Below are 26283 nucleotides of genomic sequence, written 5' to 3' on the forward strand. Positions count from 1 at the left end.
CCCTATGGAGGTTAAAGCTTCTACAGCCCTGAAGAAAACTACAGCTCCTCCAAAGGACCTTGAGGTAACATTTGCACATCTAGAGCAGGTTCAGGTTCAGCATTCAACCTTGAATAAGGCCACAACTCAACATTTGGACCTGGGGCTTACTATAACTCCAGAATTCAATAAGGAGATTGAACTTCCTCTACCTATGCAGGAGACTCCAATTCAGCCTCCAAAGCCACCTGAGGAGGTTATTGGAGCTCAACCTCCAGTATATCAGGAGCAGACTGTTCTGACACCAGGTCAGAATCAAGCTCAGCATTCATCACTCCCCAATATAACAGTTCGACCTTTGGACCTGGAGCTTACCATAACTCCAGAGCCCACTGTGGAGGTTAAAACTTCTACAGTCCTGAAGAAAACTACAGCTCCTCCGAAGGACCTTGAGGTGACATTTCCACATCTAGAGCAGGTTGAGTCTCACCATCCAACCTTGACTGAGGTCACAGTTCAGCCTTTGGACTTGGAGCTTACCATAACTCCAGAATCCACTACAGAGGTTGAACCTTCTCCAGCCATGCAAGAGACCCCAGATCAGCCTCCAGAGCCGCCTAAGGGACTTGTAGCTCAACCTCCAGTATATCAAGAGGCAGCAGTTCCAACCCCAGATCAGGATCAAGCTCAGCGTCTGTGGTTGCCGAATGTAACAGTTCAGCCTTTGGACTTGGTGCTTACTGTAACTACAGAACCCACTACGGATGTTAAACATTCCTCAGCCCTGCAGCAGACTACCGCTCCTCCAAAGGACCTTGAGGTGACATTTCCACATTCAGAGCACATTCAGCATCCAACCTTAACTAAAGTCACAGTTAAACCTTTGGACCCAGGGCTTACCGTAACTCCAGAATCCACTACAGAGACTGAACCTTCTCTAACCATGCAAGAGACCCCAACCCAGCCTCCAGAGCCACCTAAGGAGGTTGTTCAGTATCCGTCCCAACAGGAAGTGACAGTTCCTACTCCAAGTAAGGATCAAGGTCAGCAACCAACATTGCCCAGTGTCACAGCTCATCGTGTGGACTTGGGGCTTACCATAACTCCAGAACCTACTACAGAGGCTGAACATTCTACACCCGTGAAGGAGACTACAGCTCCTCCTCCAAAGGACCTTGAGGTGACACTTGCACATCCAGAGCAGGTTCAGAGTCAGCATCCAAACCTGACTGAAGTCACAGTTCCACCTATGGACCTGGAACTTACTGTAACTGCAGGATCCAGTGTGGAGACTGAACCTTCTCCAACCATGCGAGACACCCCAACTCAGCCTCCAGAGCCACCTAAGGAGGTTGTAGTTCAATATCCATTCCAGCAGGAAGTGACAGTTCCAACTCCAAGTAAGGATCAAGGTCAGCATCCAGCATCACCCATCATCCCATTTCGTCATGTGGAGCATACTATAACTCCAGAACCTATTACAGAGGCTGAACATTCGACAACCCTGAAGAAGACTACAACTCCTCCCCCAAAGGACCTTGAGGTGACACTTGCACATCCAAAACAGGTTCAGAGTCAACATCGAAACCTGACTGAAGTCACGGTTCCACCTATGGACCTAGAAATTCCTGTAAGTCAGCAACCAGAGTCATTTGAGACAGGTTTTCCTCCAACAACTGAACATCCTGTGGTGCATTTTGTAAACTATACCTCAGAAAAGGCATACACAACTTTAACTTGGCAACCAGAACAGAATGCCACCACAGACCTCAAAATATGTGAGCGCTGTACCTGCAAAGATGAGACACTGTCGTGTGTTGGTCTCAGCCCACAGCAGAGGCTCCGCAGAGTGCCCGTGCTGGAGCCCGACACCTACAACGGCACCTTCACCATCTTGTAAGAATCGCCTTTACTTGTTTGTTCTCTGCCTCCTGCTTGACATGGCAGTCTCTTCCTCAATGTCGTCCTGGGCCTTCCTCATCTCCCCAACCACGTTGACTGACTTTCTGTTTTTACCTTTTCTTTGTCAACTATCCCTTATCTTCATTTTCCTTTTTACTACTGTTCGCCCTTCTCCAATCTTTTACTTGTAATTGTCCTTATTCTTTTTCCTTATCCAATTTTTAGCCCCATTATTTCATTCCTTAACCTCTACTCTCCCATTTTTGCTCCATCCTCTATAATAGGATACGACAGAGTAGTGAAGAGTAGAGATTCTGGAACTAGATTGCCTGCGTTTGGGCCGAGGTCTGTCATCTATTAGCTTTGTGACTCAGTTTCCTTTTCTGTGAAATGGAAATTATGATAGTTACCATCTCATGGGATTATGGTGAGATCTAGATGAGGTAATACATATGAAGCACTTGGATCAGTGCCTGGCGAAATATGAGTGTTAGCTGTTATTATTTTGATTCCCCAGACCTCATCTTTGACGCCCGGCCTTCCACATACAGTACTCAGTTTGGGCCCAACCCAAGAGTAAGTACTATGGGCGCCACACTAGGATGAAATCGTCTTCAGAACATGAAATGACAGGTGGGAAGAAAGGAAATGGTCATAAAAAGGGAGGTGGCATGTAATTAAGTACTAAAAGAGGTACCATGGGTGTTGGAATTCAGCAGACTCTGTAATCAGCGGAGTATGGAGGTCAGGGAGAGCTGCATGGATAAGCTAACACTTTAGCTGAGACTTAAAGAGTGGCTCTGATGTGTTAAATAGAGAAAAAATGGGTATAAGTCTAGGCAAAGGCACGGCTGCAGGAATGATCAGGAATTAAGAACTAGGTTAAGCAGTTAAAGATCCAATTACGAGAAACCTTGACTATCAGCTAGAGAGGTTTGAACGTTAGATTCTGAGTTATAGAGAGCCATTGAAAGTTTTCAAGCATGAGATACAGACCGTTGAAACAGGATTATTTTCAGTTCCCCATATAGGCCGATCTGGAGAGGAGAGCTTGATCCAGCGAGACCAGATAGAATGTTCTAACAAAACCTGGGAATAAAGTAACAAGGGGCCGACTCAGAGTGGCTGAAAAGAGTAGAAAGAAAAGCCTTGAGAGCACTGCAAAGGAGGAAGTGACAAGATAGACTAACTGATGACAGTCGTGGGTGGGGTGTGCACGGGAAAGAGAAAACTCAGATATTACTCTGAAACTTCTGTCCCAGATAAGGAGAATGATGGAAGTTGAGGCATCTTTTACCAGGGAACACAGAGCAACCAGAAGGCTTCAGGTTGACTGGAAATGTCCACCAGGCACATGGGCAGATGGGTATCTGTTTTGAATTTATTCCTGACTCCCCTGAAAAAAATGTGTATATAAACTGACCAGGTAAGCTGTTGCTGAGGGAAGAGGACAAAACTAAAGGTAAAGATTCAAAGTCATACGCAGAGTTAGCAGTTGAAACTGAACCTCAGGCATTTAATAGCTTCTCTTAAACATGTGTAATTCATGGATACATGAATTATCATGGATACTTTTTTTTGTTTTTAATGTCACAGGTATAGAGGATAAAACGTGAAAATCCCACCCCACCCTCCCTACCACTCATAAGATAACTCCTGTCACCTTTTTGGTGTGTGTCCTTCCTTCCCATCTCTTTCCTTTGCATTTTTTCCTAATTTCCTAATGAGGGGATACTTTTTAATTCCTTGCCCAGTGATTTGTTGCTTTTCCCTATACAATATGTCTAAGAAATCTTTCCATGTTAGTTATTCTAATTTCTAACTTCCCTTATCCTTCTAACACCTAGAGAGGTTTCAGTAGAGGGCTTCTTTACATTTGTTTGCTGATAATGGTAAATTTTTTACCATTTTTTTCGTTGAATTATTATTTTCTCATTGATTTGTGGAAGGAACCATTTTAGACACATAAGTGATTTGGGGAAAAAAAATACTTATCTCCAGAGTAATTAACAGGCGTTATCTACCCAAGGAATGGAACAAATAGGAAGTTCAGGTTCTAAGGAGCTGGCTTGTTTGTGCCAGTGGCCCCACGCTATCTCTTTATTAATTGCACCACCTGGGATGCTGATAGCCGCGGAAATGAGAAAGTTGGCATTTACTGCATTGGAATATTCCCCACAAGGTTGCCAGTGATTCTTTTATTTATTCTGTTCATTCCTTTCCTACCTATTCAAGGATCTGAACTGTGTTTCTTCACAGAAATTTCCAAGGAAACTCTATTTCTCACATTGATGAAAATGTATGGAAGGGATACCGTTGGGCTGAGAAACTGTGAGTATATTCTCTCCAAATACGAATACAAAAAAAAACAAAAAACAAAAAACTAACTGCATTCTAAGGTCCTTCTTGGTCCAGAACTTTGAAGTCAGTAGCTCTGAGGAAAGGTGTTTCCCCTTCCATATCCCAACTCGACCTCTACCGATTGCAATTCTGTGTTAATTTTTTTTTTTAACGTTTATTTATTTTTGAAACAGAGAGAGACAGAGCATGAACGGGGGAGGGTCAGAGAGAGGGAGACACAGAATCTGAAACAGGCTCCAGGCTCTGAGCTGTCAGCACAGAGCCCGACGCAGGGCTCGAACTCACGGACCGCGAGATCATGACCTGAGCTGAAGTCGGCCGCTTAACCGACTGAGCCACCCAGGCGCCCCATCTGTGTTTATTTTAAAAATTAAATTTGGCAGGTTCCCTTTAAAATTAGAATCAATTTCAACTTATTTTCCATTATACAAGGAATACGTGATTATAGTCTCAATATATAAAAATGAAATAACAGGGGGGCCTGGGGGGCTTATTCGGTTAAGTGTCCAACTTCGGCTCAGGTCATAATCTCAACGGTTCGTGGGTTCAAGCCCCACGTTGGGCTCTGTGTTGACAGCTCAGAGCCTGGAGCCTGCTTCGGATTCTGTCTCCCTCTCTCTCTGCCCCTCTCCTGCTCATTCATTCCCTCTCTCTCTCTGTCTCAAAAATAAATAAACATTAAAAAAATTTTTTTTGATGAAATAACAGATCTAGTGAACACCTGCCTTATGTTCTAATCCCCCCACTGCTGGGATAGCCACTACTCTGGATTTAGTATATATCCTTCCAGACCTTTTTCCATGCATTTGCCTACATACATATTTACAGCAAAATAGGTTTGTTGTGTGAGTTTCTTATCTTTTTTTTACATAAATTGTAACATCCTACAACTCGATTCTTTTGCTTCGTGGTATGTCTTAGACTTTTTTTCTTCCAGTACATAGAGGGTTACCCCATCCATGCAAGCTGCTGCATAATATTCCATAGTATGAGTGTATTACGATTTAGTAATTCCCCTCCTGATGGATGTTTAGGCTGTGTCCAGTTTTCTTATTACATGCATTGCTGCATGGACCACCTCATACATGCATCTTTGTGTACGTGGGTGGGTATTTCTGTAGAATAGATCCCTGGAAATGGAACTGTTGGGATGAAGACGATGTCGATATATACAATTTTAATTGCCCTCAAAAAAGGTGTGCCAATTTACACACCAATCCATACACCATGACAGCATTCATTTCCTCCTACCCTCCCACTCTTGGATATTCTCCATTTCTTGGCTGATCTGGTGGGTGAATAAAATGGGTCCCTTCTGAATTTGAATTTTTCTGATTACGTATACATTTAAATATCTCTGTATGTTTCCTGGGCATTTGTGTTTCTTGTCTGAATTTTCTGTCCTTTGCCAATTTTTTTGTTATCTTTTTTTTAAATTGATTTGTAGAAAAAGTCAGTGTAGACACAAGTAATTTTGGAAACAATATTATACTCAAAGTAACTGACTGGCATTTTTCATGACAGATTGTGTGTCATATCATTAGTTCAACTTGGGTAGATAAGTCATAAATGACTTCTGAATTAATAATAAAAGACATAACAGTCATAGTAATCTAAATGTAGGGATTATGATCCCCCTAAAGTAGATTCCCCCCTGCCCCTTAGTCTGATAACCTTACTGGTAAGGGACAAATGGTAGAACAAGGTAGTTGTTTTCTTATGAATTTTATGAATTTCTTAAATACTATATATAGTTTATATTTTCTCATGATAGTATCTAACTTGGAGATCTTATTTCCCAAACTTGTAAGAAAAATGAAAGTAATTTGGCACAAGGAACAAGAGAGAGTGGAGAGAGTGGGTAGGCTGAGGGACAGGGGTAGGAGAAAAACTTTGAATTGTGTATTATATACCTTTGGAATTCTGAGCCATGCAAATATATATTACCTATTAAAAAAAATAAACTGAAATTAAAAAAATATTTTTTGAAAAGCGTGTATTTGGTAGTTTATATACTAGAAGATGAATCTGGTAAGATTTGATGATTCTTAAAAAATTTTTAAATGTTTATTTATTTTTGACAGAGAGAGAGAGAGAGAGAGAGAGAGAGAGAGAGAGAGAGAGAGTGTGTGTGAGTGAGCAGGGAAGGGGCAGAGAGAGAGGGAGACACAGAGTCCAAAGCAGGCTCTAGGCTCCGAGCTGTCAGCACAGAGCCTGATGTGGGGCTCGACCCCACAAACTGTGAAATGATGACTTGAGCCGAAGTCAGACACTTAACCAACTGAGCCACCCAGGTGCCCCAAGATTTGATGATTTCTAATTCAGCTTGAGGGTTATGCCTTGTAAGACAGAAGTTTTTAACTATGGGTCAATAGTCCCCTGGGGCAGGATTTTTAACCTTTTTTTCTATATATCAAATTTAAAAAAAATTTTTTTTTAACATTTATTTATTGCTGAGAGACAGAGCATGAACAGGGGAGGGGCAGAAAGAGAGGGAGACACAGAATTGGAAGCAGGCTCCAGGCTCTGATCTGTCAGCAGAGAGCCCAATGTGGGGCTCGAACCCACGAACCGTGAGATCATGACCTGAGCTGAAGCTCAGTTAACAGACTGAGCCACCCAGGCACCCTTCTATATATGTATTGATGATCTGCAGAAGCTTATGTTCTTGGGATAATGTTTTCAAATGTATAATAAGTTAAAATATATAGGAAAAGGAAATTATGTGGAAATAGAGTTTTCAAAAATTTTTTAAAAAGATTAGTGATATAGCAATAAATCTGCTTCTGTTAGAATATTAAATAACAAAATATAATGGTACGCCTACTAACTATTATAACTTCAAGGTACTGATGAGAATAAATGATATTTTGAGATATCCACGCCAAATATGTGATATGAAAATGTCTGATTTCTGCTGGGGACCAAATTAACTACACTAATCTGTGGTTTGTTGCCTGCATTCATAATGGAAGGAAATGCTAATTCTAGTTAGAGGTTTGTGAAAATAGAGATGTGATTCTATTTCCCATCCAAGTTTGGCACCCACAAATTCAGTCCATTCTATTCACGGACCTGAGCCCTAAAGGGATGGTCTGCAAATTGAAATCGCATGCACACCTTTGCACGTATTCAAGAAAGTACAGTTTTCTAGGGAAAGGGTCCATTCCATAGCTTTTATGAAATTCTCAAAAGGTTCTTGTCTCAAAAGATTGAGTCACAAATTGGGGTGGAGGTGGAGAAAGACATTTGTTTTCCTGTGAAGTTGTACTTATTCTCATAAATGATGATAAATGAATGATTTGTTTTAATTAAAAGTAGTATATTTGCAAATTGATACCTGTCACTTTCTGAATTCATTCAACAAATATTTATGGAGCATCTCCTATGTCCCAGGAACTGTTTTACATGCCAGGGATATAAGCTCAAGAACAAAACTGACCAAATATCCCACTTGTCAAGCGGTTTACAAATATATAATATAAAAACAAATATGTAAATATAATAAATACATAGAATTTCAAGTATTGGTAAGAAATCAGTGGCCAGATCTCTCAAGTTTTCTAATTTATTCAACGACCGTTTCTGCTGCTCATAGACTGAGTTTTTTACTAATGATAATACTTTTCATTCATATAATCTTGAGTTGGTTCTTTTTATTAGATGTACTGTTTACCTCTGTCTGAGGATATATTAATGATGCCATTCTAAATTTTGTATACTGTTTATTTTTGAGAGAGAGAGAGAGTGAGAGACAGAGTGCAAGTTGGGGAGGGGCAGAGAGAGAGGGAGACACAGAATCTGAAGCAGGCTCCAGGCTCTGAGCTTCAGCACAGAGCCCAGTGCAGGGCTTGAACCCATGGACTGCAACCTGAGCCGAAGTCGGATGCTTAACCGACTGAGCCACGCAGGTGCCCCATTAATGTTGGTATTCTCAAATCCTTTTGTGTTTTCTCTGTTAACTGTGTCATTGACTATAAGCTGTTATATTTGTTTTTTATTTTCTGTCCTGAATAGAATTGGCTTTCTCACTCCATTTGGTCATTCCTGAGTGCAATTTATCTTTGTAGTTGAGATTTGACTTGCTTCTGTTTTCTGGTCCTAAGGAAGAGGTGAAATGAACCACGGGGCTTGTTATTGGTGACAGGTCCCCCTGAGAGTTAAAGAAGAGGTGGGAGGTGACTTCTAATGGCTAGTCAGAGTGTATACCCTTCCTCCAGGGTTCTGGACCCTGCCCCCTTCTAACACCAATGGCTCCTGCCTGGAAGAAAACACCCTTTGCTGCCAGATCCAAGGAGGAAGGATGTGGGGTTGATGTGCTGTCCTTGGTCCTACTGCAGTATCCCAGCTAATCACCCTGTAGGTGGCTCCAAGGCATTTCTGGTGGGGAGTGTTTGTAGAGCTACTCCCTTGGCTTTGAGCTAAGGTTGTGGATTTTCTAATTGTATCTTTTCTAATCATCCTTAGGGACTTTGGTGGAGTTTGGAGTTTGGTAGAGACTTGGCATGTTTCAATCTGCCAGCTTGAAATAGCACAACCTCTTAGGAAGACAATTTTGTACCCCTGTTAAATCCTGGAGAAACTTAGGCAAATGTGTACTAGGATATAAACAGAAAAATGTCCAAAGCAGCACTGTTTATAATAACTGAAAATTAGAAAAATCTAGTATCCACCAACAGTAGAATGAACAAATAGTGTTACACGGGTATTTACTCTATAGTTATTAAACTGAGCATTTATGTTATGTGCATTTTATGCACATTTTTAGTTCTCACAGATATTTTTTAGATGGGGAAAAAAATTAGATGGCTTTACTTGTAGCACTGATATGGTTATAAATAGGGCTTCCACAATAAAATTTGGGAAAAGAGAGGAGGAAGTGGCAGTTCTGTCCATGTTTTTGCCACTCAGGGCTGGGTTCTAACAGAGATTTTGTGATCCAGAGAGTAGGCATTAAATGTACATTTTGGTGTGAAGAGTGGATAGGGGTGTGTGTGTGTGTGTGTGTGTGTGTGTGTGTGTGAGAGAGAGAGAGAGAGAGAGAGAGAGAGAGAGAGAGAGACAAAGGAGTATGTGAGAAGAAAAGATTTGAATCAAACAGCAGAGATCACCATCCCTACATTAAATAAGAATTAGTGTATTTGGTGGCACCATTACCCAGGTTTCTCTCACATCTAGCGGTCCTGTGCAGCAAATAGTTGTAGTTATTTTTGCATTTTGACCCAGAAATGACCTTTTCATTTTGCAGAATTCTCAGTGACAATTATCTGACTGAATTACATAAAGACACATTTGAAGGCCTGCTATCCCTCCAGTATTTGTAAGTTAATCAGTTCATCATTTATTATGAGTTTTTAGTTATATTATTTATTAAAAAATACAGGGTTCAAATTGGATAATTGCAACAATTTCTTCTAACAGTAGAATTCTATAATTCTCTATAGTGGAATTCTATAATTCTCTCTATTAAATTCTATAACTCTGTAAGTCTGTGGGGACCCAGCCCATCTCTAGCATTAAATACCTCCTATGCATTTTCAACTTTTTAATTTTATAGACAAGATATAGGAAAAAGCCCTTCAGTTGTAGAGGAAAAGGGGTAATGAAGTCTGAGCAATTATGGACACCCATATGAACCTTGTTATGTAAGTGTTCATATACCATCTGCTTTTATTTATATTTATTATTTATGGCCCATGGATCAAATCCTGTGTATGGTCTGTCTTGATACAACCTATGAGTTCAGAATGATTTTCATGTTCTTAAAGGGCTGTAAAAGAGAAAAGAAGAGAAAGAAACAGAGAATATGTGACAGAGACCGTATATGGCCTGCAAAGCCTAAAATATTTACTGTCTGGCCTTTACAGAAAAGGTTTGAAAAAGTTGGCTTAGTAAAATGAGAGGAATTGAAGTTAACCTCAAATTGTCACCTACAAGACAAGAAAATATAGAACACTTACATTAATTTGAATGCCATTAACCCAGAATTTTTAAATAATTTAATCTAAATTAAATATTTAAATATTAAATATTTAACTAAGCAGGTGAATTATGTAAGCAGTATTACCAAGTACATATTAAATTATTAAGAGATTAAGGATTTCAGTGTGGGAAATTTTATTAGTTTATTTTTTTATTATTATTTTTTATGTCATTTATTGTTAAGTTAGCTAACATACAATGTGCACTTGGCTTCAGGAGTAGATTCCTGTGATCAGTGTGGAAATTCTTATGCCACCATAAAAATAGATGTTTAAAATGATGGTTAAGGGGTTGGGGCTCCTGGGTGGCTCAGTTGGTTGGGCGTCCGACTTTGACTCAGGTCGTGATCTCACAGTTTGTGGGTTCGAGCCCCGTGTCGGGCTCTGTGCTGACAGCTCAGAGCCCGGAGCCTGTTTCAGATTCTGTCTCCCTCTCTCTCTGCCCCTCCCCCACTCATGCTCTGTCTCTGTCTCTCTCAAAAATAAATAAACATTAAAAAAATGATGGCTAAGGGGCACGTGGCTGTCTCAGTCATTAGAGTCTGCAACTCTTGATCTCGAGGTTGTAGGTTAGAGCCCCATGTTAGGTATAGAGATTACTTAAAAAAAATGAAACCTTTAAAAATATAATGATGGTTAAGTGGTATAGTTAGAAATGTTTACACTAAACAAACATCAGAAATGCCTCTAACTTCGCTAATTACAGAATAAACATCTCTCCAGCCTCATTGTCAAGGAAGAAATGTTTGCATATATCTCTGTACATTAGACATACAGAGATACTAATGTTCTTTGCTATGGAGGTTCAGTGTTTATTCTTTGTCCATGCCATGCAAAGCTGTGTATTTCATTAATCCTTTTTTAAAAATTTCTTTAATGTTTATTTATTTTTGAGAGAGAGAGAGACAGAGTATGAGCAGGGTAGGCACAGAGAGAGAGGGAGACACAGAATCCGAAGCGGGCTTCAGTCTCTGAGCTGTTGGCCCAGAGCCCGATGCGGGGCTCGAATTCATGAGCAGTGAGATCATGACCTGAACCGAACGAAGTCAGATGCTCAATCGACTAAGCCATCCAGGCGCCCCTCATTAATCCTTATTAATGATGTGCTTTAGAAAATAGATTCTTCTTGCAAATGTGGAAGGCTTAAGGGTAGTGAGTAAAAAGAATCTCATATGACACTAAAAATAGCCCTTCAAATTATCAAACCTTCCAAGTCTTAGGGGACAACCACTTTGTATTGGTCTTCTTGGCTACCTCTGCCATCTGGGCTCCAAACGTTACAAACACAGTTTGGAGAAAAACAAAAGAGACAAACTGCGCAATGGATAGGGCCTTTCATTATTTCTACTATGAGGTACTTTGTAAGCCAATTATTTCATGTCAGGTGAAGTGTTCTCATTCATTCATTCAAAAAAAATGTGAATCAAAACCTAAAAAAGAATGTGACAGGCCCTATGCCCAGTACCATAGGCACGCAGATGGTTAAGACAGGCTTCCCACCCTTGTAGGAACGCATGATTTCACAGGGAAAATAAACAGAAGCTTAAACCATAACGCCTAAGCACTAAATGGATGATGAAGCACTGACAAAGTGCAGAAGAGGGAGCCACAAAGTCGTAAAACCACATTTCTTTTCAGTTGTTTTGCTCCTTCTACTCACTACCCAGCTGTTAATTTATTTTATAAATATTTGAGTTTGTTCTTTGTCCATGCATCAGTTTTAAACACAGTAGACAACGCAGATGAGCAAGACTAGTCCATACTTTCATGGAGTTTATGTCCAGAGGAAATGGAATGCCAGAATAACTATATTAAGAAGAAATTGGGGCACCTGACCGGCTGAGTCAGTAGAGCATGCGACTCTTGATCTCAGGGTCGTGAGTTCAAGCCCCAGGTTGGGCGTGGAGTCTACTTTAAAAAATTAAAAGAAGGAGAAGAAGGAGGAGGAGGAGAGGGGGAGGGGAAGAAATGGATTTGGGCAATGAGAAGTATAAGTTGTTTTTGGAACACAGAAGAGGGGGGGAAGACTTCAAGTTGGATCAGGGAAGTTACTAGAGAAATACTGTTTGAACAGAACCTTGAATGGCTATGACGTATCATCAGATAGACATCTTGGGAAGAATATGCTTGCAAGATAGAGTGAGTGAAAGGCAAAATGCAGGAGAAATTTCTTTGGTATCTGTAGAGTAGGAAACTAGAGCCGGATTTAGGATTTTGAAGGCCTTGGATAATATGCCAGGCTACCGTGTTATCACAGCAGTGCTCTAGGACAAACTTTAGACTGCACCAGGGTCACCGGGAGGCCTTGTCAGAACACAGGTTCCACCTCCACAGTTCCTGATTCACTCAGTCCAGAGTAGAGCTGAGAATTTGCATCTTGAGTAAGTTCCCAAGTGACTCTGATATTTGAGAACCACTCCTGGAGAATTAATCTGGTGACTGTGTGCAGTATAGATTAGAATGGGAGAGACCAGAGATGAAAATGCCAGTCAGAAGATGGTGGTACCCATGTAGGTGGAAAGTGAGGGACTCGGCTGAAATCCATGGAAATAAGAGGGTCAACCATAATCAAGAATGGGTGTTTCCAAATAAAAATCGAGGACCATGTTGTTTTTTTGTTGGCCCCACTTGCAGCTGAAGCAATTGATAAATTCATAGACCGTTTAGGCAACGTACAACCAAAAATAAATTTCTATTAATATGATAATATAATTCTGAGTTCGTTCAAAGTTAGGTATTGATTAGAGGAGTAACTTCTTTTCAAGTTAAATGAAAAGGTATCTTTTACCTCTTCTGGTATTGACTTGGTGTCAAGAAATAGAACTAAACCAGGAAGGTGTGCTAATGTGAGAATATCCCTTTTAATATTAGAAATTATATGTGGCGATCACAACTTTGAGCTCATAATTTAGAAATTGATGAGGCCACAAACAGTCATTTAATCAATTCTTCTGCTCTCAGGAAAGATTACTTCCAAGATCTATCAAGATCTATAGTTGTATATTTTATGTATGAAGATCACAAAGGTGAGACTCTTAAGAAAGGTGAGGACAGGGTTAGGGGCTCTGGAAGGTTCAAATAACAATTCCTAATACTCAGAGTTTAGCCAAAAGCTACTTATTCAATACTACCATCCTACTAATTAGATATCTTATAGCTAATTGAGGCAATATTTTCCTTTTCCTTTTCCTAGAGATTTATCCTGCAATAAAATACAATCTATTGAAAGACGTACATTTGAATCACTACCTTTTTTGAAGTTTATGTAAGTTACAAATATAATTTCATTATATTTGGAATTTGTATTAAACTTAATTGTAAACCTCTTTGTTATTCATTTGGAATGAATGAAACTTTATTAGTCGAAAGCTACTAAAATTATGTAGCAAATCTTTTTTGTCTGTGGCAAAGTTTGGTGTGAGAGTTATTATAGAGATCAGAGTGAATCGTTCTAGAGCAGCAGTTCTCTGCCAGGGTGATTTTGCATCCAGGTGACACTTGGTAGTGTCTGGAGACATTTTTGATTGTCAGACTGTAGATGTGCTCCTGGCATCTAGTGGGTGGAGGCCAGGGCTGCTGTCACACCCTACAGTTCACAGGGCAGCACCCCCCCCCCCCATAACAAAGATTATCCAACCATAAATCTCAACAGTGCTAAAGTTGTGAAACGTTTTTCTAGAGAAATAAACTTACTTCTCTAGAAAAAAATACTTAACACAAGTATTTATTGAGCATTTACTGATTTGTATCTAATGCACCACATGTATAAACATGAAAGTATAAATCTTTCATGCAAATATTTTTTTAAAAAGGCAAGTATCTTTCATAGTGAGATTTCTTTAGTGTATGGAGAGAGTATTGTGGTTATGTTTCATTATCTATAAATTAGAATCACTGCCAAAGGATAAATATTCTGAAAGAATATCTTTTTTTTCTCTTTGTTTGTGTCTTGTTTTTTGTGTGTGTGTGTGTGTGTGTGTGTGTGTGTAGAAATCTTCGTTGCAATTTACTCACCGAACTGAGCTTTGGAACATTTCAGGCCTGGCATGGAATGCCGTTTTTACACAAGCTGTAAGTGAAATAGAAAATGAATACATGTAAAAAAAAAAAACAAAAAAAAACTACATGTAAAAATATCATACAGTGATTGGTTAGGTGTGTGTTAATAAACCCAGTATGAATTCTGGAAAGTAGGTCTTAAAATCCATTTTTTTTTTTCAAATGAGGAAACTAAGGTACAAAGAGGCCAAGGGACTTGTCTTAACTCCTAAATGGCACTCTCTGCCCTCCCTCGTACCCAGCTTTGTGTGGGCAATGAAAGCCCCAAGCAAGTAACACCCAAGTCAGTATTATCATGGGAATTCGTGACAGTGATGCTTCCCCAAGGTGTGCATGGTCCTTGAAATCCACTTTTGAATTTAACTTTGATTCCTGCTCATGTGCAAGTTTCCTATGCAAAAGAGAACTTCAAAGAACGAAGTTTAGCACAGAGTTCTCCAGGCAGCAAAAGGTGTGGGTGCTTCTTGAGCCATCAGGAAAGCAGAAAGACCTCCTGAATGCCTGCCACAGGGCACTGCTCTCCATGTGTTTTCTTTCCTGACCACTCTTCAATTAAGAAGTGTGTTGTTCCCTTTCAGCCGGAAAATTCTGTGATTTCTCTGTAAAAAAGCAAATCATACTGGACATGTTCAGTGGCCTGAGGGGGATTTTTAGACTCAAGGTTGAAGACCCTCCTCTAAAGCAGACGCTGGAAAAGACTGTCTTACTGTCTTGTGGTTCAGAAATCCGATTTCACAACTTATCTTCCATTAGATGAAAGTGTTTACGGTGTGTCCGGAGCTGGAGTAAGTTCCTGCGGGTGCCCAAGAGCAGGGGCCTCCTCTCTCCTCTCATTAATTTGCTGATGCCTAACTTGGGGAAAGAATACTGAGGGTCAGTTTTTTGTTTTGCCGGCATGCCAGAGAACGGGCTCATTGAGTTTCTCCACCAAGAGGTTTTAGTGGTGTCAATATAATGTCTTAAAACTCACCACCTCTACTAAGCATCTTATAACACCGAGAGTCTCTTCTAAGAATCTGAATTTCATAGTTATGTAGGCAATACAGGACAAAATAGGGTGGAATCCGTTGATAACAATGAATGAATTCATTGAAAAACACTCAGTGCCACGCGCACTCTGTGTCGACAGTGTACTAAGTACTGGGGGTACAAAGAATACACAGGGACTGTCCCCAAGAATCTTTCATACTGGAAGGAGAAAAAGATGGCCGTTGATGGGAAAACGTATGTGAGCCATGCTGGCATCAGTGCAGCAGGGTAACGAGCTAGGGGGTGACAAAGTAGGGGATGGTTGTGGAATAGAAAAGATTTGTCGTGGACAAGGCAACAACTTGCTTGTGTTGAGTTTTCACGTTCATCTTGATGAAGTTTTGGGGAGATGGTGGGGAGTCGGGAGCCGACGGCCAAGAAAGAATTCTTGAACATGTCTTTGGTGCAAAAAGGCGATTTTATGAAAGCACAGGGACAGGACCGTGGGCAGAAAGAACTGCACTGGGGTTGTGAAGAGTGACAGGTTATATGCTATGGAATTGGGAGGTCAAGTCAAAAGGGAAGTCTCCAGAGGGACTGTGATATGTGAAAGAGGACTCCTAAGATACCAGAGGCCTTGCTATTGTCAAGCTAAGGTTGTTTTTCCCTCTAGCAAAGCATTAAGACAGTAGGGAGTTCCTGGAGAAATATTTTATTTGCCTGCCTCAAGTATCTGTCAATAGGCTGCAGGTTATAAGGAAATTTAATTTTACCTGAGATTTCCTTCTTGCCTTTGTTCCCCATATCACTATGGAGGGGTGATGTTGGGGCTCCAGGAAGCTGATTCTGTAGGTTTCTGGCGATTAGGCTATTGATAAGATTGCCTTTTTCTTGTAATTTACTAAGGTATTTGTAAACTGATGGAAACTCCTATCTTGCCCGACTGAGATCTCTTATCAGTTAACCATTTGTTTTCTTTCCTTTCCTTTGTCCTCGAGCAGCCAGAATCACACATATCCCACCTGGGGCGGGGGCATGTGCTAACTTGTATTTTGCCCTCAACTTGCCTCATGCTCCCTCATCGATCTTACATGACAGAAAAAGGTAATTAAAGAACCAGAGCTAGCTGGTATTGAGAATAAATTAATACTCATGTCATGTGTGTTATGCCCAGAATTCGTGATCCCCAAATACCGCCAGGGAGCCGAGTCCGATGTAAAAGCAAAAGAGCCTTTATTCGAGCTAGCTCGAGCTCAATCCCCTACCTGCACTGATGCAGAGGTGAGATACCGGGGAGAGAGAGCCAGTTTCAAAAGGACAAAGGTTTTATGGGGGCCTAGGGGCAGTTGGTGAGGTAATGGCTGTGGCCTCAGCTGATTGGCTGGGGAAGGGTCCTGGGGAAGAGTGCTGTTAGGCAGTTGGGGGGGGGGGGTTACTCAAGGGGAGGAGGTGTGGTCAAGGTGAAGGACACAGAACAAGATGGAGTCAGCCGGCGTAGGCCCGCCCTTTCAATGTGGTTTGAATAGAGCTGTACTACTAAAACGAATTCACAGTTAACTTCCAAAAAATTATCACAGTACAGTAAGTGTGTATTGGAGGTTGGGCTCCTTGTTTGGGGCCAAACTTTTCTTTTCTTTTTTCTTTTTAACGTTTATTTATTCTGAGAGAAAGAGAGCATGCGCAAGGGAGATGCCATCCCATGAATTCAGTCACGTTATTACCTATGTGACTTAATTACTGGGGTGTTTATAAGTTGAAACAATATTTTCTCCAGCATTAAATAAGTTTGTAAACCTTTTGGGCCCCAGCTGAGGTGGATTTATCTTGAACTGACTGAAGCTTAAACTTCAGGTCTTCTCACTTACATAGGCCCCTTCCGAAGTCTTGGGAGGGACCCTCGCAGTTCCTGTACGCATAATTTTGCATGTTTTGATGAGGCAGGATTTCCCAAAGTAGATGAGGTCCAGACCCTACAAGGCCTCGATTCACCCCTGGGTTTCAGGTAATTCTATCTCAGTAAGTTTTTTGAATGAAGCCTCTTAAGTTATTGATAAACACTGAGTGAACACGTTAGCGGTGTGGTAAAGTCTATTTTGAATCTGAAATCCACCTCAAAGCCATGCCAAGAGTTTATTAATAAGGTACCACTTTTTGAATGGTAGTAATAATCCTATTTCTTTCAGATGAAATCAGGAATGAAATATATTATGGAAAACCAACAGTGGTTGATAATCCTAAATGTTCAGTATACTTTTTTTTTCCTGACTTTAAAGTGCTTCTCCTTCGTTCACCTACACAGGTGCAGACCGATGGCTTATTTTAAAAAATTCACTTCATTGCTTCTAACAGTACGAGCTCCATGAGTTTAGAAGCCGAAGGACTCTACGATGTAGAAAGGCTGTACCTTATCGGGATAGAGCACATTCACATGCTGGCTCGTCTGTGGCGCATCAGTATTGTGCCAAGAACATAAGCTCTAAGGGAGAATAAGGAAAATCTAAGCCTTACCCCTTTTGAATTATTGTTGAGAATATCGTTGAGGTAGGTGTGGCCACCCTCTGAAGGCAAAGTCGAGCCGCAGTCACAGAGACGCCCTAACGCTCCCCCAGTCAACCGCCATCTGCTTCCTTTTAGACGGCTGCGTGCCCACACAAGTTGACACACTTCAGGATATTGTCATCGCTTTTTGGTATGTACTGGAAATCCTGGCAGCTTCTTCTCAGATTCAGAAAGGCATCAACGTTAAGGATGAAGATGACAACTCAGGGCTGTCCTTTTGGGGTGATTTAGGGTAACTTTTATTATTTTCCGTGTGTGGTAGTTCAGAAGCTTTGCGATAGTCATACCCAACTGTTACTTTTCTTCTCCCAGCTGCATCTGATTCTTCCCACGTATATGCCAAGGCATCTTCTTTCTCTGGGAAGCATGGTAGTTGCTCCTCTGCCCCATATCATTTCTTTAATACCTACCTCTGTTAGGTATTTACTGCGCTCCGGCACTACGCTGAGACCTTTCGCTTGTGCTGCAAGTAAGACAGTGTGTCTTAAACTCTTAGAATAGAGCTTGGCACGTGGGAAATGCTCCGGATGTGGCCCCTCACACGGCACTTCATTTTCGTTTTTCCAGCAACTCTTGTGATACAGGTAGTATCATCCTCATTTCGGGGATGAGGAAGTTGAAACTCAGAGACATCGGGTGACTTGCCTAGGTTCACACTGTCAATAAGTGACAGAACCACTTAAGAAGCTTCGCGAGTAATACAATTCCGCATTCCCTGGCACTAGGTAGGACCTGAATGACAACCGGCCTTTTGGGCGTCGTCCCTTGGAGTCAGCTTCTCACTGGAATAGGACCTTTCGAGCAGGGAGCTCCTTTTCCCTATGCTTCGGGAGCTCCTGGCCATGCCACCTATGGGCATCCCCAGGCTTCCTGCTCACCGCCTGGTGCAAATATCACATCGTCACTGCTAGGCACCCACTCTGTGCCCAGCCTTATGCTAGGTGCTTTGCACATGCTCTTTCCTTTAATCCTCAAATTGCCTTATGAGGTAAATGCTGCTAAAAAGACTCGGAGACGTTCGTTACTTAAGTCCCTTCACCAGGAAGTGACAGCCAGAATTCAGACCTAGGTCTGCCTGATTCCGGGGCCCTTGCTTCTTGGGCTGTTCCTCACTGCCAGAAACTCCTCTTCAAGGCTGTTCTCAGAACTTGAATTAAAACATGGGCTCACCATTTCAGATTCTTTAGGCTTCGCGCCTCCCCCCGCCCAACCCCTGAGAGAGGATCTACGTGATGCCGTTAGATGTCTTGTATTGAGGAGCTTCGCATGGGGAGTCATGTTCTCATGGCTCATGAACCTATGTAGATGAATAAAGGAAAGGGGTTATTCTATCCCCAAGTACTTCAAACATACTGGAATAGGGTCTAGATCACTCTACTTATTTCTTTAACTGCTTTCCTCCAAGGAGCCAGTTTTCCCTCCATGCCTTGGGATTCCAGCATAGAGAGTTTGGAGTCTGTCCTATTTGAAATGTATTTTCACTGCCTGCTTTGGACATTTTTTCAGCTAAAGCTGTTAGGATTTCAGTACATTCAGGACAGTGGTGACAAGCTTCAGTCCTCAAGTCTTCTCTGTCTCCTCAGTTAATAGAAAGGAAACGTAGCCCATCTGTCTGGACCTCTGTAGAAGAATTTGGAGAAAAAAAAAATAACACGTAAGAAATGTTCCCTTATTTTGTGAGCTACCTTTAGTCTGTCCCGTTGCTCTGCAACGGAAAGCTTTTGCAAAAATACTTGAGTTTTCCTCTTCAAATAAGATAGAGTTTTTTAAAAAACAAAAAAATATCTAGAACAGTATTTCTTCAACTTTGATTATGAGACAGTCTTTGAGGATAACTGTTGTTATGTTTTACTCCCATAAAGATAAGCCCACGAATATCCAAAAGCCAATAGACTGAGTCAGCACACGTTTTATCTGTAAAATGAGGGAATTGAACGGAAATGGAGATGATGTCTAGTGCAGCGTCCACCGTTCGTTCGTATCGCAGTCTGTGGAAAGACAATTGCTGTCGGTCCAGCAGATGTAACCTGTCGGGTCAGTTCTCATTCTCCCCTTGGCTCAGGCACAATAGCTCCATGAAGAGAAGGCGGCACTAAAGACAGGAGGAGATAGGATAACTTGGAGTGGCCTGTATTTTGTTTTCACTACAGATAAACACAGGGCATTCATCTCAGCAGGAGGGCTGCCTGGGTAAGAGGAAGCACCGAGCCGATGGGTATAAGGCCATGGGTGAGCTACCAGGAAAGAGGGGGGGACAGTGGGGGTAGAGCACTGAGATAGTTGGGGGAAGGATAACAAACTACTAAATTGTTTTGGCTGCATAATTCCTCATAGTCTTTCTTAATAGGGAGCCAGGGGGGAGGGGCGGGGGGGGGGGGAGAAGTGGGCAGGGGAAGACACACACGTGGAAGAGGTTACTTGCACAGAGCCCGCCAGTAAGCTTGTAGGTATTAATGCCATTTTTATTTTTTCAAAGCCAAAGGACATTCGGAGCCTCAAGGTTGAGGAACTGTGTTTAACCAGACATGTGACACTCACGTTCTTTCTCTTCATAACATCGTCTGACTGGATATTAACTAGTGTTACACAAACCCGACATGTTAATGGGCCTGAAAAAACGTAGAAGAAGGGGCTGGAATAGGAAGAATAGGGGAGTTTCCAAGGCAAGAACAAAAATGCATGGCTCCCAGCCGCACCGCTAACTCCCTCTGACCTCCGTTGTGGAAGAGTTTGAATCTTCGCTCCCCTTTTCTCCACCTACTAACATGTTTGATCTTCTGGCAACTGGTTCTCTATTTATCACAACATGGTTCTTTTTTTTTTTTTTCTTCAAATTGAGATATAGTCCGCATAATAGAATATGCAACATTATAAAGTATATAGTCCAATGGTATACTTTGATAGACAATAATCACTGCTAATTCCAGAACATTGTCATTGCCCCCCTCGAAAGAAATACCATACCCATCAGCCTTTACTCCCCATTCCCCCCTCCTCCCAGGCCCCTGGCAACAACTAATTTACCTTCTGCCCCTATGGATTTGCCTATTCTGGACATTTCATAGAAATGCGTGTCTAGTTTCTTTCACATGGCTTGTTGGCTTCAAGATTTATCCGGTTGTAGCATGTTTCAGTACTTCATTCCTTTTTTTAATGTTTATTTATTTTTGAAAGAGAGCGCACACACAAGCGGGGAAGGGGCAGAGAGAGAGGGGGACAGAGGATCCAAAACCACAGAGCCTGATGTAGAGCTCGAACTCATGAACTGTGAGATGACGACCTGAGCCAAAGTCAGATGCTTAACCGACTGAGCCACCCAGGTGCTCCAGTCACATTTTGTTCATCCATTCGTGAGTTATTGGACATTTGGATTATTTTGACTTTTTGGCTATTGTGAATAATGCTGCTATGAGTATTCACGTACAAGTTTTTGTGTGGTCATATGTTTTTAATTCTCTTGGGTACATACCTAAGAGTGGAATTGCTGGGTCATGTAGTAACTCTATATTTAACCCTTTTGAGGAACTGCCGAACTGTTTTCCACAGTGACTACACCATTTTACATTCCCACCAATGTATGAAGATTCTGGTTTCCCCAAATCTTGCTACCACTTATCATTGTCTCTCTGTTCGATCATAGCCATCTTAGTGAGTGTAGAGTACTATCTCATTGTAGCTTTGATTTATATTTCCCTAATGACCTAAGACATTGAGCATCTTTTCATGTGCTTATTGGCCATTCATGTATTTTCTTTGGCGAAATGTCTCTTCAAATCCTTTACCCATTTAAACATTTGATTATTTGTCTTTTCACTGAGTTTTAAGAGTTCTTTATATATTCTGGATGTTCTGGATACTAGACTTGTATCAGACATATGATAGTTTTGGGTTGTTTTTTTATTTTTAAATAAAGTCCAGTTTATCTATTTTTCCTTTGGTTTGTTGTGCTTTTTGTGTCATGTCTAAGAAACCGTCGCCTAAATCCAAGGTCATAAAGATTTCTCTCCTGAGAGTTTTATAGCTTGAGCTCTTCCTTCTAGGTCTTTGACTCATTTTGAGTTAATATTTATATATGGTGTGAAGTGTAGGAATCCAACTACATTATTTTGTATGGGGATATACGGTTGTCCCAGCATCATTTGAAAAGACTAGTCTTCCCACGTTGAATGGTGTTGGCACCCTTGTTGAAAATCAGTGGGCCATAAATGTGAGGATTTGTTCCTGGACTGTCAGTTCTGTTCCATCAACTTACATGTCTGTTCTTTTGCCAGTACCACACCGTGATTACTGTAGTTTTGAAGTAGGTTTTGAAACCAGGGCGTGTGAGTCTTCCCATTTTGTTGTTCCGTGTCAAAATCGTTTTTGGAGCACCCGGGTAGCTCAGTTGGTTAAGTGTCCGGCTCTTGATTTCAGCTCAGGTCATGACCTCATGGTTTGTGAGATGGAACCCCGTGTTGCAATCTGCACTGACAGCATGGAGCCTGCTTGGGATGCTCCCTCTCCTTCTCCCTCTGCCCCTCCCCTGCTCACACTTTTCCCCACTCACACTCGCTCATGTTTGCTCTTCTGCACGGGTGTGTATGCTCGCTGTCTCTCAAAATGAATAGATAAACTTTTTTTTTTAAAAAAAAGATCATTTTGGCTATTCTCGGTCCCTTGAATTGACATACAGATTTTAGAATTAGCTTGCCAATTTTTGGAAAGAAGTCAGTTGGGGTTTGGATAGGGATTATACTGAAACCACAGTTCAATTTGGGGTATAGTGCCATTTTAACAATATTTTCTTCTGGTCCGTGAACATGGCATACCTTTACACTTATTTCAATCTTCTTTAATTTCTTTCAACAACGTTTTGTGGTTTTTAGTGTGATTCTTGCACTTCTTTGGTTAAATGTTTTCCTAAGTATTTTGTTCTTTTGAGTACTGTTATACATGGAATTGTTTTTCTAATTTTATTTTTGGAATAGTCATTGCTGATGTATAGAAATAAAGCTAATTTTTACATATTGATCTTGTGTCCTGTAACCTTGCTGAACTCATTTATTAGTGCTAAGGTTTTTTTTCTACATTCCCAGGAATATGTCTTGTGGTCTTCTAGTTACCCAGGAAGATGTTGGAGCATTTCAAAGTCCCTATGGACATCTCATTTCTCAGCTTTTTCCTTTTAGGCTTTTTGTTTAGGCTATTTTTTGTCTTGTTATCAATTGCCTCACATAGCTGCCAGATTAAAACATTTATCTATAATTGTTTTCAAAAAATGCCCCTTGGGAAGAGGCTATTTTAGCACTGTGCAGTTCTCAGTGAGGTCAAGGGCAAGGCTTTCAAGTGAAGTTTTTTAGGGACCCCACTAGACAGGTAAAACAATGACAGTTTGTTCCTTGGGAATGAGGCTTTAAGGAACTTGAGCTCCATTCTGTTCCCCTGGGATGTGGGCAATTTTTAAGGCTACCATCACGATGGAGAGCAGAGGTTGAGGACAAGTTAAAACAACAGAGCTCACTGTTCTCATAGAAATTAGTAATTTTTTCTTTAATAAATGCTCTCCGGGTTGCTGCAAGCCCATTGGTTAAAATTTCCAAAGTTCTGAGAAAGTTGATTTTGACCATTTTTGCTAGTTTTTTGTTGTTGTTGTTGCTTTTACGGAAGGATGAATTTTCAGACGTCCTTCCTTTCTCATTTTCACTGATTCACCTGTAACAGGGCTTTAAAATGTCTAAAGTCTCAGGGCACCTGGGTGGCTCAGTTAACTGCCTGACTCTTGATTTCGGCTCAGGTCATGATCTTGCGGTCATGGGATCAAGCCCCATGTCAGGCTCTGCACTGGGCATGGAGCCTGCTTGGGATTCTCTCTCTCTCTCTTCCTCTGCCTCTCCTTCACTCATACTCTTGTACTCTCTCTCTCAAAAAATAGAATACAAAAATAAAAAATGAAATCTCTAAAGTCTCAATGATCACAGGCTAATTAAATCCTTAATCATGGGAGATGATTAGAGGAAAGGAATAAAAATAGAAAATGTAATTCTTAGAGAAGCTCTCCCAGATGGAGAGATGAAGTTCAGCAAAGTGTTTCTATATTTAATGCTCTCAAAGTTAAGTTTAAGGTAACGGCTATTTTAAACCCCCTTTTTTTTTTCATACAAGTTAAATACAGGCTTTGGAGTCAGAACTGAGTTCAGATTCCAGCTCTGCTTCTTGACTGGCTTGACAAACTGGGACAAATTATACAACCTCTCTGTACTTCAGTTTCCTCACTTGTAAAATGGGGTAATGATGTATCTATCACATAAGGTTATTGTGAGGTTTAAATGTGAAATGCTGATCACAGATGCCCTATGGCTCAATAGTATTGGTTGTGATGATTATCCTTATAATTTTGCAAAAGTACAGTGATGATTCTTGAGCAGAGTCAACCTAAAGGCAGATTTTCTTTTCTTTCTTCCTGTTTCCTTCACTTTATTTTTGCTGTAAAGAACTGAGAAGAAAATCTACTCGGCATTTTGGAATAAAAACTTGTGTCAAGCAGTGACAAAAAGTTATTTATTCAACAAGCCTTCACTAAGTAACTAGTAAATAACAAGCACTCTGTCAGGCACAGGGACAAAAATGACAATAGAGTATGGTCCCTGCCCTCAAGGAGCTGGCAGTCCAGGAGATGGATAAGGAAACGGGATCATATGCCACCTAACAAAGGCTGTCATAGGAGAATACACATGGTGGGGGTATAGCTTTCACCATTTCCTCTTAGATTAATCCCTTTGTCTTTGGCCCCCAAACTGAGGAATTGGTCCTATTTTTGTCTTTAACCGGGTGTTTTAAACTGTGGAATTTTTTACATTTCTAGAGATAAAGGAAAAGCACCTAGAATTACAGAGGACACTAGAAACAGTATTTCCTACAGAGCCTGGGCTTCCTACCAGCATAGTCACTTCTAGGATTTTCAGCCCAAAAAGTTCTTTGGCATATCTTTGCTTTGCTGTCCACGTAAAAAAAAAAATTTTTTTTTTTCCTCTTTCTGTTCTCCACTTTATCGTCCAGAGAGCTGGGTAGTTCCCAAAGGAAGAGTGCTTTACAGAATCTAAGGGTGATTTATAGGCAAAGGCAGAAAATGATTAGTTTTCACCTTCCAGTTCCATACCCCCAAAATGAACATAAACTTTCATGGTAGTCATTACTGGAAATGCAGATAATTTTAATTCCATTGCATTTTTCAGAATTATCAGTCGTAACCCTCTGTCAACTGTTGAAGATTCCTATCTTTTTAAGTTGCCAGCATTAAAATATTTGTAAGTATTGCAACAATCTCATGGCTCATGAGATGATTTCTGATCTTTTTTGTTGTCATCAAAAGATTAAGTATTTTGCGTTTTGGTTAAAAAGTCGTAATTTAAATTTTAACTGGGTTATTGAAATAAGCATTATTAGCAAAGAAAAAACGTATATGGGCAAGATAGCCTGCAGAGGAAGGAGTAGTATTGAAGAACACATAACAGACATGGGACTTGTAGATGTAGGTAGAAATACCATTTATCTCAAAGTGGAAAGTGGAGTAAGGTGTATATTAAAAGAAAAAAAGACTAATCAAGAGAGGTGGATGCAATTGAGAATGAAAATGAGGATAAGAGTAAAAAGGATTGTACTGTTGAGCACCAAGGTGATTAATTTGATGATGCACATAAAATGTCTTCATTGGGAGCTTTCTGAAATTATTGTCCATAGCAAGAAAACTCTTGAGCTGACTTGACAAAGAAGCCAGAATTGAAGTAATCACATGTTGCTAAGTATCTTTTTAGGTACAGAATTTTTATCCTTGGGTTCAAATCACGCATGTTTGGGCTTTCTCCTTCAGAGACATGGGATCAACACAGGTGTCACTTACAACAGTTGAGAGCATCCTCATGATGACCGTTGAATTGGAAACACTGTAAGTTGATTTTTCTTATGTGTATTTTCACTTAGTTGTTTACTTAGATTTGTTTTATTGTTTTCTTAAGTCAGATTTATTGAGGTATAAAATTTACTCTTTTTAAGCATACAGTTTGATGAGTTTTGACAAACGTGTAGTTATGTAACCACCACCACATTTGAGACGTAGAACGTTTCTGTCACCCCAAAAGGCCCCTATGTGCCTTTGCAGCCAATCCCCTTTTCTCACCACCAGCCCTGGCAACCACCAACCTAATTTTTGTCCCTATAGTTTTGCCTTTTCTACAGTGTCTTATAAATGAAATCATACAAGGGGCACCTGGGTGGCTCAGGCAGTTAAGCGTCCGACTTCAGCTCAGGTCATGATCTCGCGGTCTGTGAGTTCAAGCCCTGCATCGGACTCTGTCCTGACAGCTCAGAGCCTGGAGCCTGCTTCGGATTCTGTGTCTCCCTGTCTCTCTACCCCTTCCCCATTTGCACTCCATCTCTCTCTCTCTCTCAAAAATAAATGAACATTAAAAAAAATAAATAAATGAAATCATACAGTATG

At 40.8% G+C, this 26283-nt stretch overlaps 1 protein-coding gene and 1 long non-coding RNA gene across 2 annotated transcripts in view; one reads left to right on the forward strand and one right to left on the reverse strand.

Annotated features, from left to right (window-relative positions):
- The first annotated feature begins 389 nt into the window (after positions 1–389).
- Positions 390–26283, forward strand: part of LOC109261934 (leucine-rich repeat-containing protein 37A2-like) — a 45007-nt gene continuing 19113 nt past the window's right edge. Inside the window, 7 exon segments of the mRNA XM_053893144.1 lie at positions 390–1875; positions 4141–4212; positions 9491–9562; positions 13417–13488; positions 14214–14294; positions 25022–25093; positions 25657–25731. Coding sequence (XP_053749119.1) covers positions 563–1875; positions 4141–4212; positions 9491–9562; positions 13417–13488; positions 14214–14294; positions 25022–25093; positions 25657–25731 — 1757 coding nt within the window. The 5' untranslated portion in view covers positions 390–562.
- LOC128774284 (uncharacterized) lies at positions 14187–16228 on the reverse strand. The gene is made up of 2 exons (XR_008418836.1): positions 14990–16228; positions 14187–14292 (listed from the first exon to the last, which is right to left on the reverse strand). It is a non-coding gene; the product is annotated as an uncharacterized LOC128774284 (long non-coding RNA).

This window comes from Panthera pardus, unplaced genomic scaffold (genome assembly GCF_024362965.1).
Source record: "Panthera pardus isolate Hobbes unplaced genomic scaffold, ASM2436296v1 HiC_scaffold_3, whole genome shotgun sequence".
In the NCBI taxonomy this organism is placed as follows: Eukaryota; Metazoa; Chordata; class Mammalia; order Carnivora; family Felidae; genus Panthera; species Panthera pardus.